The sequence below is a fragment of the Cervus elaphus genome, chromosome 25 (assembly GCF_910594005.1).
Source record: "Cervus elaphus chromosome 25, mCerEla1.1, whole genome shotgun sequence".
Taxonomy (NCBI): domain Eukaryota; kingdom Metazoa; phylum Chordata; class Mammalia; order Artiodactyla; family Cervidae; genus Cervus; species Cervus elaphus.
In genome coordinates this window covers 26,837,925-26,855,513 of record NC_057839.1, presented here as the reverse complement: position 1 = coordinate 26,855,513, position 17,589 = coordinate 26,837,925, and the positions used below count along the sequence as shown (strand labels likewise).

Below are 17,589 nucleotides of genomic sequence, written 5' to 3'. Positions count from 1 at the left end.
TCAGCTGGACAAGTCCTACACGTACATGGGCAGGAAATTAGCTCATACCTGAGTGGTCTCCAAGAGGACACAGGTTGGCACAGGGGCCAAAACCTCCTTTCATTTAGAGGTTTCAAAAACAGTAAGATCCTTTACAAAGAGAATCATAGATGGACAAAAGGCATGGTTTAGGAACAGAGCCTTAGATGGGGACATGTTCTATTAAATCTCTGATCCAATGACTCACCAAACTTTAAGGACATTGGTCAGTTCTGGGATCAGGCAGTCTTGGGCTCAAATTCTGGCTTGTCAACTATTAGTGATGCAACTTTGGGCAAGTTATTTATCCTGCCGAGTTTCAATTTCCTCATCTGTAAACTGAGAATAAACAATTCCTCTTTCACAACAATAACAGCAAATGCTGCCTCTCTGGAGATGTTCCTGTTTAACATCTTAGTAGAATTACCTCATTCACTCTTTTCTCATCTTAGTTGAAATTTTTCATTTGAACAAAAGACATCCTAATGAAGCCCTTTGTTTTCATAATTAGTCAGCTTATAGCACACACATACAACTTTCACTCCACACCACCATCCCTCTACACCTCACCCCCATCCCGCTGCCTAGGGCACCATATGACCCTACCCCATCCCTTTCCAAATATCATTTAAGAAGATAAAGAGGTCTCAGTCTTCATTTACCCTCAATCACCTTCTTCAGAGGTAACTGAATCTGATCTAATAAAGTAGCCTGGTGGCCAAAGCAAAAACAATAACCCAAATTATTGGGAGCCCCCATATAACTAGTTCTATTCTCCCAAGCATCAATGTGGTTTTCATTCTTCAAACATTTTTACTTTAATAAGATGGGATATGACTAACTCAAAGATGGAGCAACCATTCCCTGCCTTACACCTGTGCTGTCAAGTGGTTCAATTCATGGCCACAAAATTGTGTCTGTATTGCTTTCTATGAAGTTATAAAAAGTCAAGTATACTATACATCTCTTCAAATTCACCCAGACCAAAAATAAAAAATCAGCCATCTCACAGACTATCAATTTAAAAAAAAAAATCTAAGTCCAAATAAAAACAGAATAAGCATTTGCTTCCCAGGTGGCACCAGAGGTAAAGAACCCGCCTGCCATTGTGGGAGATGCAAGAGACACAGGGTTCAATCCCTGATTTGGGAAGATCCCCTGAAGAAGGGAATGGCTATGCACTCCTGTATTCTTGCCTGGAGAATTCCATGTACAGAGGAGTCTGGCGGGCTACAGTCTATAGGGTTGCAAAGAGTCTGACACAACTGAAGGGACTTAGCATGCCAAATGGAGTTTCAAGTTTTTTTTACGTTATAGCTTGTTGTAATTAGCCAAATTTTTCTGCTTGGTGATACAGGATATTTGGTAAACTGGCCAAGTTCAACAATACATCTCCTTATGAATGGCAAGAATATACTAAAAGGTCACTTTTCTGTCAAAGGTTCAAATAATGCAGAAAGCACAGGAAAACCATCAAAGTCTCTATTTTTTTAATGTCCAAAAAGTATAAAGAATAATATATGAATCCCTGTATATCTATTACCCAGTCCCCGTCACCAGTTAATTATCAAGTGCTGCCAATTCAAAAATCTTTGAAAGGTAAATTTATGCCACCTTATATGTCATCTAAAGTATGCTTTTCACAAAAAATAAAATAGGCACCTTGTTGTTTTAGGGCAGCGGAAAGACTGAATTAGATCTCAGAGAAGGAAAGGAAGGCCCTACGCGTGCTCTGGTGAAAAGTAAACCTCGGAAGTGTGTTGCCTTGAGCCAAATCCCTGGTGTCCAAGCGCTTAGAGAGGCCGGGGAGGAGGATTATAAAGTCCTAACCTTCTTTGTTCCTGGGGAACAGGCCTCAGGCAGCTACAGCCCAGCCAATCTCTGACTCACTGGCAGCAGACCCTCCTCCTCGTCACTCCATCCATTCCCCACCCCAATCACAATAAAGAAGAAACCAGCCTCCGGGCAGCATCTGGCCAGGAGTGTGATCTGGAGGTGATTCCCGGTTAGCCCAGGAGGTGCGGCAACATTGCTGAGTGCCCTCTATGTGCAAGGTAACACTTCAGCACAGCACTTCTCTGTCCCGACTGCCGCTTTATAATCACCTGGGAAACTTTGGGGGAAATACCTGGGACCACCCCAGACTAAGTATCTCAGCCAAAACCATTACTTTACAGCAGTCCTCCCAACCGTCCGATAAGCTAGGGACCTCTGAGCCCAGAAAGGATGTGGATGTCAAATGGCAGGGCCAGGATTTAAAGGCAGGTCTCTCTTGTTTCCAAACCCTGCTGCCCTCACTGACCACAGCACTGAACATCAGTGTTTCTAAGTCTCTATTTAAGCCAGAAGATCCATTCAGGCAGTAATTCCCAGATCTAGCTCATGGCAGGTACTTTATACGTATATTAAATTGAATGAATAACTAAATGGATATCTCAAGTTCTAGAAATTGAATAAGAGTTGTATGTCCACATAGTCCAGATCAGTGAAGGAGGGAGAGAAAAATTGGGAGATTTATCTATACACACTACTATATATATACAATAGATAACTAATAAGGACCTACTGTCTAGCACAGGGAGCCCTACTCAATACTCTGTAATGGCCTAAATGGGAAAAGAATGAAAGAGAGCGTGGGTGTGTAACAGATTCACTTTGCCTTACACCTGAAACTAATAGCACTGTAAATCAACTACACTCCAATAAAAATTTTTTAATCAACTATACTTCAGTTTAGCAAATGTAAAAAGTGAGCTTCTTTTTTTTCAACAAAGGTAAAAAATGAACAAGTAAATAAATAAATTAGAAAGGAAAAATGCAAGGAAAGAAAATGCCAAATGAGGGATTTCCTCAAAAAGCTAAACACAGATAGCCATACAACTATGCAATTTCACTCCTAGGTGTACACCCAAATGCAAGGATTCGAACAGATACATGTACATCAGTGTTCATTGTCTCAGTATTCACAATCGCCAAAAGATAGAGACAACCCAAACGTTTATCAGCAGTGAGTGTGTGTGTGCTCACTCTTTCAGTTGTGTTTGACTCTTTGCAACCCAGTGGACTGGGGTCCACTAGGGTTCTCGATCCATGGAATTTTCCAAGAAAGAATACTGGAGTGGGTTGAAATTTCCTACTCCAGGGGATTGCCCTGACCCAGGGATTGAACCTGCATATCCTGCATTAGCAGCAGATGCTTTATCACTGTGCCACCCAGGAAGCCTGTCCATTAACAGGTGAATGAATAAACAATATGTAGCATATACATATTCAGCCATAACAAAGAATGAAATTCTGATATTTACTACAACTGAACTAATCTTGAAGACATCATGGTAAGTGAAATAAGCCAAATAAAAGGACAAATATTGTATGATTTCCCTTACATGAAATATCTAGAATAAGCAATTTAATAGAGACAGAAAGTAGATTAGTTTCTGGAGGCTGGAAGGAGAAGGAAATAGGGAGTAAGTACATAATGGTTACAGTTTCTATTAAAGGTGACTAAAAAGTCTTGGAAATAGACACTGGTAATAGGTTCACATTATTTTGCCAACAAAGGTCCGTCTAGTCAAGGCTATGGTTTTTCCAGTGGTCATGTATGGATGTGAGAGTTGGACTGTGAAGAAAGCTGAGCACCGAAAAATTGATGCTTTTGAACTGTGGTGTTGGAGAAGACTCTTGAGAGTCCCTTGGACTACAAGGAGATCCAATCAGTCCATCCTAAAGGAGATCAGTCCTGGGTGTTCATTGGAAGGACTGATGCTGAAGCTGAAACTCCAATACTTTGGCCACCTCATGCAGAGTTGACTCATTGGAAAAGACCCTGATGCTGGGAGGGATTGGGGGCAGGAGGAGAAGGGGATGACAGAGGATGAGATGGCTGGATGGCATCACCGACTCGATGGACATGAGTTTGAGTAAACTCCGGGAGTTGGTGATGGACAGGGAGGCCTGGCGTGCTGCGATTCATGGGGTCGCAAAGAGTCAGACACGACTGAGCAACTGAACTGAACTGAACTGAATAGGTTCACAACATTGTGAATATAATTAATGCAACTGAATTGCCATTTCAGATGGTTAAAATGGCAAACTCTATGGTGTGTGTGTGTGTGTGTGTATATATATATATATATATATGTACCTATATATATAAAACCACAATTTTAAAAATTAATAGTTGTATATTAAAAACCATTGAATCATAATATTTTAAGTGGATGAATTGCATGATATGTAAGTTGTATCTAAATAAAGTGACTTTAAAAAAGAAATGAAGTGAAGGGGACTTGTCCCAGTGGTCACAGTAGATACATCAATGGTGCGGTGGTGAGTGATCTAGTAGGGTGACATGATATGCAAAGCTGACGGTTGGGGAGCAGGGGGAGGAAAATGATCTATAGCTTGATTACCTAGAAAACCTACCACACAGAAACCTCTGACCCTAGACCACATCTGAATGACCGAATTACAACTAGAAAGGTTTGGTGGGAACCTCATAAAAGTCTCTTCTCACTTTAACAGTTCCCTCAAGGTTCATTCTAAGTCCAAAGTTCAGATAATCGAATAAGTTACAATTACCCCCTTGCACCTGTCCCACTTCAGGGAAATCCCACTCCCACACATGTCCCTTACTGGGAGGCAGAGAACAGGCTGCCCAGATCCCACACCATAGGGCAGGAGAAGGAAAGGCGCCCCCTTACCACCACCAGTGGGGTCCCCAGTGTTTCAGATCAGTGAATCTCCCTCAACTCTAAATCCTACTTTGTGGATCTAATTTGTAAGGTCACTCCCAACTCCTAGCGCCACTCTCAACTGTCAACTTGCGTTTCCAGAGGTGGAAGTTACGTGCTACCACTTTCTTAGAGATGAGAATATTTGAGAAGGGAGTAGCAGGTGGTGTGGAAAGAGAGGAAAGGAATGTTGAGGAGAAGCACCAATACAAGGGTGAATGGCTGGACTGGAAACTTGGCAACAAGCCCAACTGATTGCTCAGACTCTCTTCCAAGAACCATAAGAATTAGTGCTTCAAAGAACAACCTATTTATCTATTAGATTCCATCTCCTACTAGTAAATAGATTTCCTTAAAAGACTTGAAATCTCCTGCACTTCTGCATCGTGCCCTAGATCTCAGCAGCAACAGTGGAGTCCAGGGGTAGGAGGCAAAAGCTGTGTCATGCCGGCATGAAGCAAGGAGTTATCAGGTGGTGCCTGATATGGTAAAAGGCCATGCAGAATTGGTCTCCACAGAGTAAGCTGAGAAGAACAAGTGGCCAAGGTTCATGGATTACATGAGGCCAAGGGGATCTGTGGTGACACAAGAATTGTCTGATATGGCAATATTTTTGTGATCACTTTCCATGTTATTAATATTTAATTTTTGCACAGAATGGTTGTACAGATTAATTAGAGCCTACATACTCTAATTAAGGCCAACATACTCTAATTAGAGCCGACATACAATATATGTCAAATAATGCTCCCCACCTACTCAAGGATGCTCACATCCTGATCCCTAGAGCCTGGGAACGTGAGTTTACAAAGCAAAGGGGAATTGAGGTTTTAGATAAAATTAACATTGCTTATCAACCCACCTTAAAATAGGGAGATTATCTGAGTGGGCCCAATGTAATCACGTGTTTGCTGGCTCAGTCGCTAAGTTGTGTCTGATCCTTTGTGACCCCATGGACTGTAGCCCACCAGGCTCCTCTGTCCATGGATTTCCCAGCCAAGAATACTGTAACAGGTTGCCATTTTCTTCTCCAGGGGATCTTCCTTACCCAGGAAATCAAACCCACGTCTCCTGCATTGCAGGCAGATTCTTTATCACTAAGCCACTTGGGAAGCCCAGGGTAATCACAGGGGTCCTTAAAAGCGGAAGCAGAGGTAGAAGAAGACTCGATGTCAGAGTGATGAAATGTGAGAAAGACTCCACTGATTACTGATGGCTTTGAAGCTGGAAGCAGGCCACAAGCCAAGGAATGCGAGCAACCTCTTGAAACTGAAAAGGCAGAGAAATGGATTTTCTTAGAGCATCCAAAAAAGAACACAGCCCTGTTGACACCTTAGCCCAGGGAAAGCCACATCAGACTTATGACCTACAGAACTATAAAATAATAAAAGTCTATTGTTTTAAGTCACTAAGTTTGTGGTAATTTGTTACAGAAACAATGAGAAACTAATACATCTCCACAATTTTTTTAAGTATGAATCATAAATATGACTTGTTGGGTCAAAGATCATGCAAAATTTAGTAATTCCTTTATATGTATTGCACTCCAGGAAGATAGTAGCAGTTTTAAATGCCATCAGCAAAGACAATTTCTAAAATCAGAGAGTATTTTTGCTTTTAATTTTTAGTAATTGACAGGCAAAATTTGTACCTAAATGTTTTAAATTGCATTCTTATTATTGATTACTTATGGTATGTGTTTACTGATTCTTCCATAGATTAGGAATATAGCAGCCATTTTTATTTCTTCTTTTGTAAATTACTTGTTCAAATTCTCTGACCATTTTTCTTTCCAAACATGCATCTTTTCTTATTGCTTTATAAAAATAGGCATTTGTGTCACATAGGTTGAAAATTTTGTAATTTGGCTTTATGCTTGATGTGTCAAGGTACAGAAGGTTCAACTTTTATATCATAAATTAAGCTTTTACACTTTCTGCCTTTGATATCATATCTCAAAGTCTCTTTCTCCTTTCTACATGTACAAATATTCATCTGTATCTTCACTTAGTGTTTTTATAGCTGAACAGTGTGCATTAAGAATATAACTCAGTTTCCCCTCAGTGATTACCCAGCAATCTCAACAACAAAAGGATCAACTATCTGTCCTTTCCCCACTAGAATAAGCTTAAAGATGCTATTTCAAAACAATTTCTGATACAGACTTGAATTCTCAGCTTTTTAAAATAAACTCATATTTGAGAGTGAAAAAGTTGCCCAAAAATAGCAATTTTCTGTTTAATGTTCTCAATTTATCACAGTCTCATGGCTTCACATGTACTCTTTAAGGTAAGAAAGGTCTAACCCTGAAAGAAATGTGAAACAAGTAAGTAACCACACCATCTCTAAAATAAAGTTATGTTTTCCAGTTATAAAACACCAAAGTCTTTAGCCACAAAGCAGAGAAAGAAAAAAAGAAAAAACCCACATCCTTTGTGTTTCATTATATATTATTATCAGTACCTGAAACTAAATAGTCTGTGAGCAACAGAAGCCATGAATATTCCTTTTCCTTTCTCTTTTCCTCCTGCCATTTGTCTCCTTCTAATTCCTGGAGGTAAGACATATTTTCATATGCTTTTCAGTTTTGCTTATAAGAAAATGGAATTTTATATTGGTTTAATTTTTGTTCAATATTGCATAAAAGGAAAAAAGAAATCATAACTTAATTTCCAATAATATTTCATGTTACTTTTAGTCTTTGATAATGAAATGGCATATTGCTTTTTAAAATGAAAATGTAACCTATTGTGTTTACAGCAAAAATATGAAAGCATAACTGTATCTGGAGGTTCTCACAAATTCAGGCCAGATCCACAGAGCAAAACCAGCAAGTGAAAAACCAACAGAGCCATTAAACTTGGGATGGATAGATTATTTATCAACTGGAAGGCTTAGTTACCCTCTGTCTGGTGGCTCAGACAATAAAGAATCCACCTCAGTGCAGGAGACTGGGTTCGATCCCTGGGTTGGGAAGATCCCCTGGAGAGGGGAATGGCAACCCACTCCAATATTCTTGCCTGGAGAATTCCATGGAGAGAAGAACCTGGTGAACTACAATCCATAGAGTTGCGAAGAGTCAGACACAACAGAGCAACTAACACAACTCATAACTCTCAGATGAATCTTAAAAGTTTGGTTTTCAGAATGAATTATGTTTATTTCCAGTAGTGGGAATGGTAAAGAAAGCAATAAATCAACGTAAAATAATCCAATGAACTATATATATGTGTGTGTCAACATTTTATAAAACTTAGTTAAGTATATTCTAAGTGTTTGACATACACGCTTCTTAAGTATTATTGTTCAGCCCAATTTACATATGAGAAAACTAAGGCACAAAGAGGTTAAGACAATTTACCAAAGTCATCAGCTAGTAAGGAGTAGGGCTGGGATTTGAACCCAGATTTCATGTTCTTAACTACACATTATGATATCTTTATAGCTCAGTGATACCTTCAGAGCTGGGATTCTTAATGTGGGATCCTTGAGCTCCTTCAAGGGCATGAATGGACACTAAGAAGTCTGTGACTCTCCCAAAACTGTATGCAAATATTCACAAGCATATCTGTGTCTGTACTTTATTCAGATTCTCAAATGGCTCTACATTTCAAAAATAACATAGGTACTTCAGACAAACAGTTCTTCACAATGGACAGAGTGTATTTTTTTTTTCATGATGAGGAACTGGATTAGAAGATTGCTTTACTATTTATTAGTTGAGTGAACTCGGGCAAAGTAACTGCTCTGTCTAAACTTCATGTTCCTTATCTCTGCATGGGAATAATAACACCCACCTTGCATTGCAACAAACATCAGAACCAGTGTCTGAAACTTACCAGTGCCTGGTAAATCATAGATGCTTTCACCATTATTGCTACTATAGTTGTTCTTTCTTCAAATTTAATGCAACTTACCAAACCATCATTCCCAACAATAATCTCATGGAACACTGAGATTTTTAAAGTCAATAACACAGTGCCCAACCCCAAACTAAGACATTGAAGCCTGTAGTAGGAAGTGAACCACTGAGGAAGGGCAGAAAAAGGAGAATGAGCTTTCTTTCCCATCTGCTCTTACCGTATGATATTGGGTAAATCTTTTATCTTTTTGCTTTTTGAGCTTTAATAAAAGAGATTCTATTGCCTGACAGTTTCTGCCTCCCAGGGATAGGAAGGAGATGGATATTAGGTTAAAGGTGATCTGAATTTGAGGAAGAGAAGTAGTATTTAAATTCAAGATACTATTATCCGAAGCTATCATGGAAAATTGTAAAAACTCCAAACCACCTGGACCACTTTGATCTTCTCTCCCTGGACACAAAGTGCATGTCTAAGTACTTGTTCTGGATCTGTTCATTATTATCAGAACTTTCTCAGGGGGACACATAACTCGGTAAGACAGGATTTCACTCTGGATCACTCTTACAGTTTTTCCAGTATCCTGCGAGGGAATTATAGGAGGAAATGAAGTGGCCCCTCACACAAGACGCTACATGGCTCTAATCAAAGGGCTGAAACTTTGTGCAGGGGCTTTGATCAAAGAAAACTGGGTGTTGACAGCTGCTCATTGTGACCTGTAAGTAATTCTGAGCTCCTCTCATTCTCAGACAGTTTTGGGGGCTGGGGTGGGGGCAGGGACAGAGGTTGTCAGATGACTCTGAAGTCCAAAACCAAAATTAGGTGGGGATGGAGAAGAAAGTGTGCAAGTACATTCAATGTTATATGCTATTATTATGTTTATCTCTATAAGCAAAGGCCAGATCCTTTAGAATAAAATTGAAGTGTATGACTCTTTTCTCATATTATTTTTTTCTTTTAACTATAAATAGCAATATTATTAACATTTTGAAAATCAAAATGGTGAAAAACAGCACTCCTAATCTTATCAACTTCACATACTCACTGTTACTATTTTGCTATATTTTATTTCAGGCTTTTTTCACAAATGTATTTTACATAGTTGAGCAAGTTAAGTGTTCTCTATGATTACAAGTGATTTACTTACTGTGATTTAGTCTTATTCCATGTTGCTACATATTAGATTGAACCATATATTACTGATATTTAACTGATTGACTTTCCAAAACAGTCATTTCCTATGATCAAACTAATTTTTCCCTAATTGTGATTTGACAGTCATAATAATGTTTATCACCTGGATATGCTGCTGTTTTCTTCATCAGTACTTGTTGTTGGTAACTGGAATGTACTATTTCCCTGCTCACTTTAGCATAAATTGCATGAATAAAAGAAAAGACTTAAAAACTAGCCCCCCACAAAGAAGATCCAAGGAGATCTGCACTATATTGTTGTGTTAAATAAGAATTTATCAAGGGAACTTCAGCACAATGTACACTTAAGATCACCACTGGCTTGAGTAATAGGCCCACTTAGTGCAAAGTCTGTCCAGCAAATCAAGAAATGCTTGTGCCCATCTCTCCCAGATTAGCTATCATTAGGTTCACAAACTAGACTTGGGGGCTACCAGTTTATTTCCTTCTGTGTGTGTGCTTAGATTAAGTTTTGTTTTTGCTTTAGTTATTTGTTTGGCTGCGTGGCATCTTTGCTGCATCACAGATCGTCTTTCACTGTGGCATGTAGACTCTCTAGTTGTGGCATATGGGCTCAATAGTTGCAGTGCACAGGCTGAGTTGCTCTGAGGCATGTAGGATCTTAGTTTCCCAACTAGAGATCGAACCTGCGTCTCCTGCACTGCAAGACAGATTCTTAACCACCGGACAACCAGGGAAGTCCCCTAGATTCAGCTTTAAAATTTCACTATTATGTCAAGATTCATTTCTTCAGTTCTACCTATTCAGTTCTAGGCTCTTTTCCATCTTTGTCATCTTTGAAGACAAGCAAGTTACACTATCTCCCTGAAACACAAAGAAATAAACCCGCCACCCCTGCTCTCCTTCTTTGGTTAAGTCTCTAGTTCTTGGGTTTACTCTCTAGTTCTTGGGTTGAGTTTCTTCCATTAGGTGTTGATTCCACAAATCCAAGGCAGATGGAGAAACTGGCAGCTCTGCTTTCCGCAGCAGCCCACGTGGTCAGCACCCAAGCACACCTCTCTAGGCCTTACCAAGGCAATGCTCCTGCTGTTGCCAAAAGGCCTGGGATTCCCCTCCTGTTGCTTCTTCCCTGAAAAGGCCTGAAGTTGAAGCATCTAAGATAACATATGTCATGGAAGTTTTAGGTAAAACACCTAAAGAAAAAAGCCTCATAAATGCCCGCTAACTTGCTGTGCTTATTTATATATAGGAAACCATTTAAAAGAACTGATCAGATTTAATAAATTAAGTTCAGACTTAATTTCATCTGTTCTGTCACATAAATTATATCGTCCTTGATTTTTCCAGGAAGGGCAATCCTCAAGTTATTCTTGGGGCCCACTCTACATCCCATAAAGAGAAACTTGACCAAGTATTTTCCATTAAAAAGGCAATTCCCTACCCATGCTTTGATCCACAGACATTTGAAGGGGATCTTCAACTACTTCAGGTAAATATGATTTTTTTTCAATAACTATTTTGAAATTTTGAAATTTGGTCAGTTTAACCTGAAACCAGTTTTACACACTGGCCTCACAGCCAAGACTGGCTAATGCCAGGATGTAAGGGTAAGAAGCACGGCAGGGACCCACCATAATTACACAAATGTTCACCTTCTGGGAAGTCAGTTCAATTTAACAAATATTGACAAAAGTCCTACCATGGTAAGACCTGTCGATCCAAGGTGATAATGCCACCAGCAACTCAATTACAGTCAAACCAAGTTGCATTTGTTGACTCTTGCTCAGCAAGGGCGACTGTCCACCATTAGGAATCATGAGTGGCTTTTAAGAGTGTTAGATAGGACTTATCCCAGGATTTGGGATTGTGTCAGATGAGAAGGAGTATTCTAGGAAGTAGGAGTTTGCTCTGAACTGACTATTGTCAGGAAGTGGGGTAATTCTATGATGGAGCATCTCAGTGAATCTTACTTATCTAGGAGGCTAAATCTGTGATTGATAAGAAGCAGCAGCCACTCATTTTAGCTGATAGGGGTGTTTGGTCATTTTCGTGGTGGGCACAAAGACCTTACTTTTGCCTGTACTCAAAAGTGAGTGCAGAGTGGCCTGGAGTCTTGCTTATTTCTTTAGGCTCACCTTGTCTGATATTAAAAGTGAAAGTGTTAGTTGCCTAGTCATGTCCAATTCTTATGATTCTTGTGACACATGGAGTGTAGCCCACCAGGCTCCTCTGTCCACCTAACTCTCCAGGCAAGAATCCTGGAGATCTTGTGAATCCTTCTCCAGGGGATCTTCCCAACCCAGAGATTGAACCCAGTTCTCTTGTATTGCAGGCAGATTCTTTACTGTCTGAGCCACCAGTGAAGCCCTATCTGATATTGGTGGTCTATAAAAGTGTTCATGATCAATAGGAAAAGTTGTGGCCCAGCTGTGAGTGCCAGGAAGATATTCTCTCTTCATAAGATAAACAGGTGCTGTTCTCAAAGTGTTCACAGTTTCTAGTGGGAGAGGCAGACAAATATATCAACTGTTCTGATCCGGCTGTATGTGACTCATCAGTGATGGAAATGGCTAAGAAGGGGACTCTGAGGGAACACAGGCTATGTCCAGGTGGTCAGGGAAGATTTCTTAGAGAAGGTATAGGAGTCAGGAGGCAAAAAAGAGGAAAGGGCCTTCCAGGCAGAAAGTGCAAGAGGAGTCTTTAATGGAAAATGCATTTGGAGGAAGAGGGAAGAAAGGGAAGTTATCATGAGATTTAAGAAAGAGGGAACCCAGACATTGCAAACCATGGGAAGAAGTTTGAACTTTATGGGGAAGGAAATGGGAAAGTGTTTTAAGCAGGGCAGTGACATGATCAGACTTGTTTTTAGGAGGATTATCTGACTGCTATGCAGAAAGTATGATAGAAGAGGCAGAATTGGGCAGAGTGTGAACTGCAGGTTCACACTTGTCTAAAGAGGGTTGATGAGAAATTTCCCCAGCAGGATTTAAGAGGAAGCTCAAGGAATCCACACATTCCCACATCAGGAGTAAAGAGAGGGCTTAGAGCTTTGTAGGCTTCTGGCAAACTCCCCACTCTCCCTGCCCCCAATACTTATCAGTTACCCTCACACTTTCTGCCTTGAGACTCCAGGCCCTGCCTCTCTCAGAGGTCTCCTCTCCGCCCCCATTCTCTAATTCCCTCCCGTCCTGCTTCCGGCACGGAGCAACGTAACTCCCTTCCCCGCCCAGTAGAGGGCGCTACCTGGCCTACTTCCCTCCTGCCTTTTTCTCCACAGCAGGGCACTTCTGATATATTAAATACTTCAGATTGTTTGTTTCCCTCAGTGCAATGTCAACTTCAAAGAACAGATATTTTTATCTTTTTATTTCTCCCCTATACCAGGGAGCATAGTTCCTAGTACATGGTAGACCTTCCATAAACATTTCCTGAATAATTTTGGATAAGGGATGGAATTAAGCCAGACAATGGCAAACCCATCAAGGGAAAAGATTCTGAACTCAGTTTTCAAGAAAGTGGTAGCAGTGGTCAAGTCTCCTTTAGGACTTATATATCTTTAAAAGAGTGTGCGGGGAGTAAGGGGTACGAAGTAGAGTCGGGAAACTCCCTCTCACCTCTGACACTGTGGCCAGAAAGGTGAGGTTGCTGGAGAAATCTTAAAGAGGGTGTCAGGACCTCCCCATGGTTAACCTTCCAGTGTGAAAACCTACTGATGTGCCCATCACTGGTCTGTGTGCTGTGCCTGACCCCAGGAGAGCTGTCTACAAGTATGCACATCCTGACTCCAATTCTGATCCATTCATTCAGACCTGAAGTCCTTTCTGGGGGTTCTACTGCCTCCTTGTCAATCCAGCCAGATAACAAGCATGAGGACTTGTGTGAGCAGGACAGAAGGACAGGTGTTGCACATGGGCGTTTGAAGCTCTGTGGAAAGACTTTAAGCTGTGGCCATTTCTTTTTCTAAATTCTAATGGGGTGGGGGGGGGTCACATCATTGACTCAGAGGGGGCACTGAGGAAGTGGGGACTGTCTCATGTCAGGAAGTGGGGCCTGAAAGCAATGCAATGATAGGAATGTGGCAGTTGGCCTCTGCTGCTGTGCTCCCGTGTTTTTAGAAGGTCTGCAGTACCAGGACTCCCTACAGCTTGAGGCAAGAAGAAAAGAACTAGAATTATCTTCCTCTACTCTCTTCTCAACTCTTATCACACTCCCTACTCTCCTGACCTTGAATTTTCAGAAGAAAACGAGAGAAAGCAAGGTAGTGAGGCAAGAAGAGGGCTTGGCGAATGAAAGAAAAGGGCAAAGTGTGCGTGAGCCCTCGAAGGCAGCGCAGGTGGTTGGTGCTTGCTCAGAAGAGGGGAAGCCACGTTTCCACTGAAGTGGAAAATGACACTGACCCCTTTCCCACCCTGCCCCACTGCGCCTGGAGCTCTGGTTTCCTTTCATTGGTCTTAATATCAGTCAGTTCACAAACTTAAGACCACCTGAATAAAATAATGATTGAGCTCTCCAATACAGCTTTTCAGCCACAGAACTGTCAGCCACCACCAATAAAATTTCATCATTGACGGGTCAACTGACTGAAGTTTACTAGACTAGCCTAGCAAAACATGCCTGAAAAGGTATGCTGTGACTTTAAAAAACCAATAACTGATGGTCAATTAGGTTGGAACATGTTTTGATTTATATCCTTCATAAGAACATGCTAAATAAGAAAGTTATCTAAGTCAGAGCTGTTTTCTGGGTTTGGTTACTGTGGTCCTTGCCTTAAACTGCGTCTTCTGTCTCTTTTCTAGCTGGAAGGTAAAGCAACTATGACCAAAGCTGTAGGAATACTTCAGCTACCAAGAACAGGAGACGATGTCAAACCCCACACCAAGTGTCATGTGGCAGGATGGGGAAGCACCAAAAAAGATGCATGTCAAATGTCTAATGCCTTGAGAGAAGCCAACGTTACAGTGATAGATAGGAAAATATGCAGTGATGCCCAGCACTATAATTTTAGCCCAGTTATTGATCTCGGTATGATCTGTGCTGGTGGTAGAAAAGGTGAAGATGACTCATGTGAAGTAAGTAAATTAAAATTTTGACCATTTGGGGCAATGGGAAATCAGGTTAAAAAGCATGCCTAAGAACAAGGTACTGTTGTTATTACTTCTTATATCCGAGGTCTGAGAGAATGTCTGCTTGACCCTGGGCTGCTGTGTGCTCCCTCGTCCCAGGTGAAGCCTTCCATCCAGGGAAACTCCTCTCATTACCCATGATCAGGATCCCATTTAACCACCACTTATGGTGCTGCGGGCTTCCCTGGTGGCTCAGATGGTAAAGAATCCGCCTGCAATGCAGGAGACCTGGGTTTGATCCCTGGGTTAGGAAGATCCCCTGAGGGAGGGCATGGCAACCCATTCCAGTATTCTTACCTGGAGAATCCCCATGGACAGAGGAGCCTGGCAGGCTACAGTCCATGGGGTTGCAAAGAGTTAGACACAATTAAGCAACTAAGCATAGCACAGCACATGGATTCTGTCCTGCTGATCATGACAGCTGGCATTTATCAGATGCCAAGAATTATACTAAGTTGTATATTCTATGCCAGTTGATCCTCAAATAGCCCCATGGGATAGACACTGTTATTATCAATCCTATTATATAGATGGGGCTTCCCTGGTGGCTCAGTGGTACAGAATCCTCCTGCCTTGGGTCAGGAAGATCCCCTGGAGTAGGGCAAGGCAACTGACTCCAGTATCTTTGCCTGGGAAATCCCACAGACGGAGGAGCCTGGCGGGCTAGTCTATGGGATCGCAAAAGTGTCAGACACGACTTAGAGACTAAACAACAAATTTTATAGATGGGGAAATTAGGACATAGAAAGTTACTTAACTTCCCAAGTTAGATAACAGCAGTCAGTAGGGTGGACCTGGACTTGAACCGAGGCCGTTCGACTCCCAACTCCTGCGTTGTTCTGCCTCTCCACGTGCCAAGAACGGGCTTGACCAGGGTTCGGCCTTATTTAGAACTCATGTTCCAGAAGTGGTTTGCAGGGTCAGAGAGAATATGAAATGAGAACTGATGAACCCTGGAAAAGAGCCCTAAAATTTGTTTGAACTCTCACAAGTACTCCTTGGTCTAAGATGGCTTACCCTGTGTCCTTCTTTAAAGCAGGATGTAGTTCAAATCCCATCTCATGCCTCAGGCAGTCCCAACATCCAGTCTCTTCCCCTAACGTCTACTGATAAGAAAAGGGTATACAGGGCGACTGAAGGAGACAGTTATTTTCACTGTTAAAAGCTTCCTTTGCTATTCTGCCTTTGTTTTACCGATGAAAATAAATCTTGCACATCTCCAGAATTGTCTTTTGCAAAAGGAAAATGATTGGAAAATATTAACAAATCTGTGTAATTGATGCTGAGGGCAGACAATTAATAAAAGAGATATAAATTAACCTTTAAGGAAAAAGAGAAGCAACGTGTGAGTGAATGAGTGAATAAATGAATGACTAAAATGGTGATTAAATATCCTTGAAAAGCACTCCTGTCTAAATCATGTAACTTTCTGTTTCAGGGGGATTCTGGAAGTCCTCTGATATGCGATAACGTTTTCAGAGGTGTCACCTCCTTTGGCAAGTGTGGTAACCCCCAGAAGCCTGGCATCTACATCCTCCTTACCAAAAAACACCTCAACTGGATAAAGAAAACCATTGCAGGAGCCATATAACATTTCTACTTCAAAGTAGAAAATCGAAGTAACCAAGTAAAAGGGTTTTAAACTTGACCTATCCGAAGAAGCATCTTGCAACCCTCTGAACTTCATATACAAAATGCCACCTGTCTAAAATAAATTCAGCAATGAAAGAAATTACCTCCTGCTATCACTCTTCCCTGATTAGCAAAGACTGATTCATCACATGTTCTCTATCCATGGTGAGAGATGTCCCTTGAGAAAAAGTTCTCCAATTCTGTGACTTTTTGTTTTATTCAGAATTTGGACTGTCACTTTTGTGTTCATTCTTAAAAGGAAGTCAATCTCGAGAAAGTTAGAATATTCTCCTTTCTTCCAAATGAAGCTCCAAAATATTTGTTCTTAGAAATTCAGAGCCTGATATTGTATTCAATGTGAGAGTAAAGATAGAGATAAAGAGGGGTTATTCACTTCTTACTATATGCTTCTATATTGCTTAACTTCTTACAAAAATTCTAATTATGAATACAGTGGGAAAGACTCAGTGTGTGTTTTAGATAGTGGGAAAATTTAGAATTTGAGGTTAGAGATAATTGAGGGAAACTGCATCATTTATTAATTACAAGTAGACTAAAATTACGTAGACGAGTAGGCTGCAGTCCCCCCAGTACTTTGGTATGTATTTTGCTTTAGCTAGACAATTTATATATGCAAGCACTAAGCTTAGTTCTATGTTATTCTTGATAGACTGTGATATATAATAAATAAAGATGGCTTTTTTATTACCTACCATTTATAATCACATCTTTTTGTTGCACTGTTTCTCCAAAGAGTTAACTTATAAATGCTCATTCTCTAATAATTCTGGCTGACTTATCCAATTTAATTCCTCAAACACTTCCTGAGGGCCCACTATGTGCCAGGCATTCTGTCCAGATTTATAAATATTAAGATGTGACCACTGCTTTCAAAATGTTTGAAGTCTGATAGGAAGCAAGGAGAAATCCGTAAGTATGAGGACATCTGCTTTGGGTTCTAAAGAACACATAACAGAGTAAGGCTGTCCACTGTGTTGAGAGGTGATGGGGGAAAGATAAATAATATTTCACACTCCCAGAAGCCATCCCAATTATCTCTCAGAGTCTT

General features: G+C 40.8%; 1 protein-coding gene across 1 annotated transcript; it reads left to right on the top strand.

Annotated features, from left to right (window-relative positions):
- The first annotated feature begins 7,216 nt into the window (after window positions 1-7,216).
- Window positions 7,217-17,245, top strand: LOC122683693 (granzyme A). The gene is made up of 5 exons (XM_043887491.1): window positions 7,217-7,308; window positions 9,182-9,329; window positions 11,113-11,254; window positions 14,562-14,834; window positions 16,327-17,245. Exons 1-5 carry the CDS (start codon window positions 7,248-7,250, stop codon window positions 16,477-16,479), a joined length of 777 nt encoding a protein of 258 aa, XP_043743426.1. The 5' UTR covers window positions 7,217-7,247; the 3' UTR covers window positions 16,480-17,245.
- The last annotated feature ends 344 nt before the right edge of the window (window positions 17,246-17,589 follow it).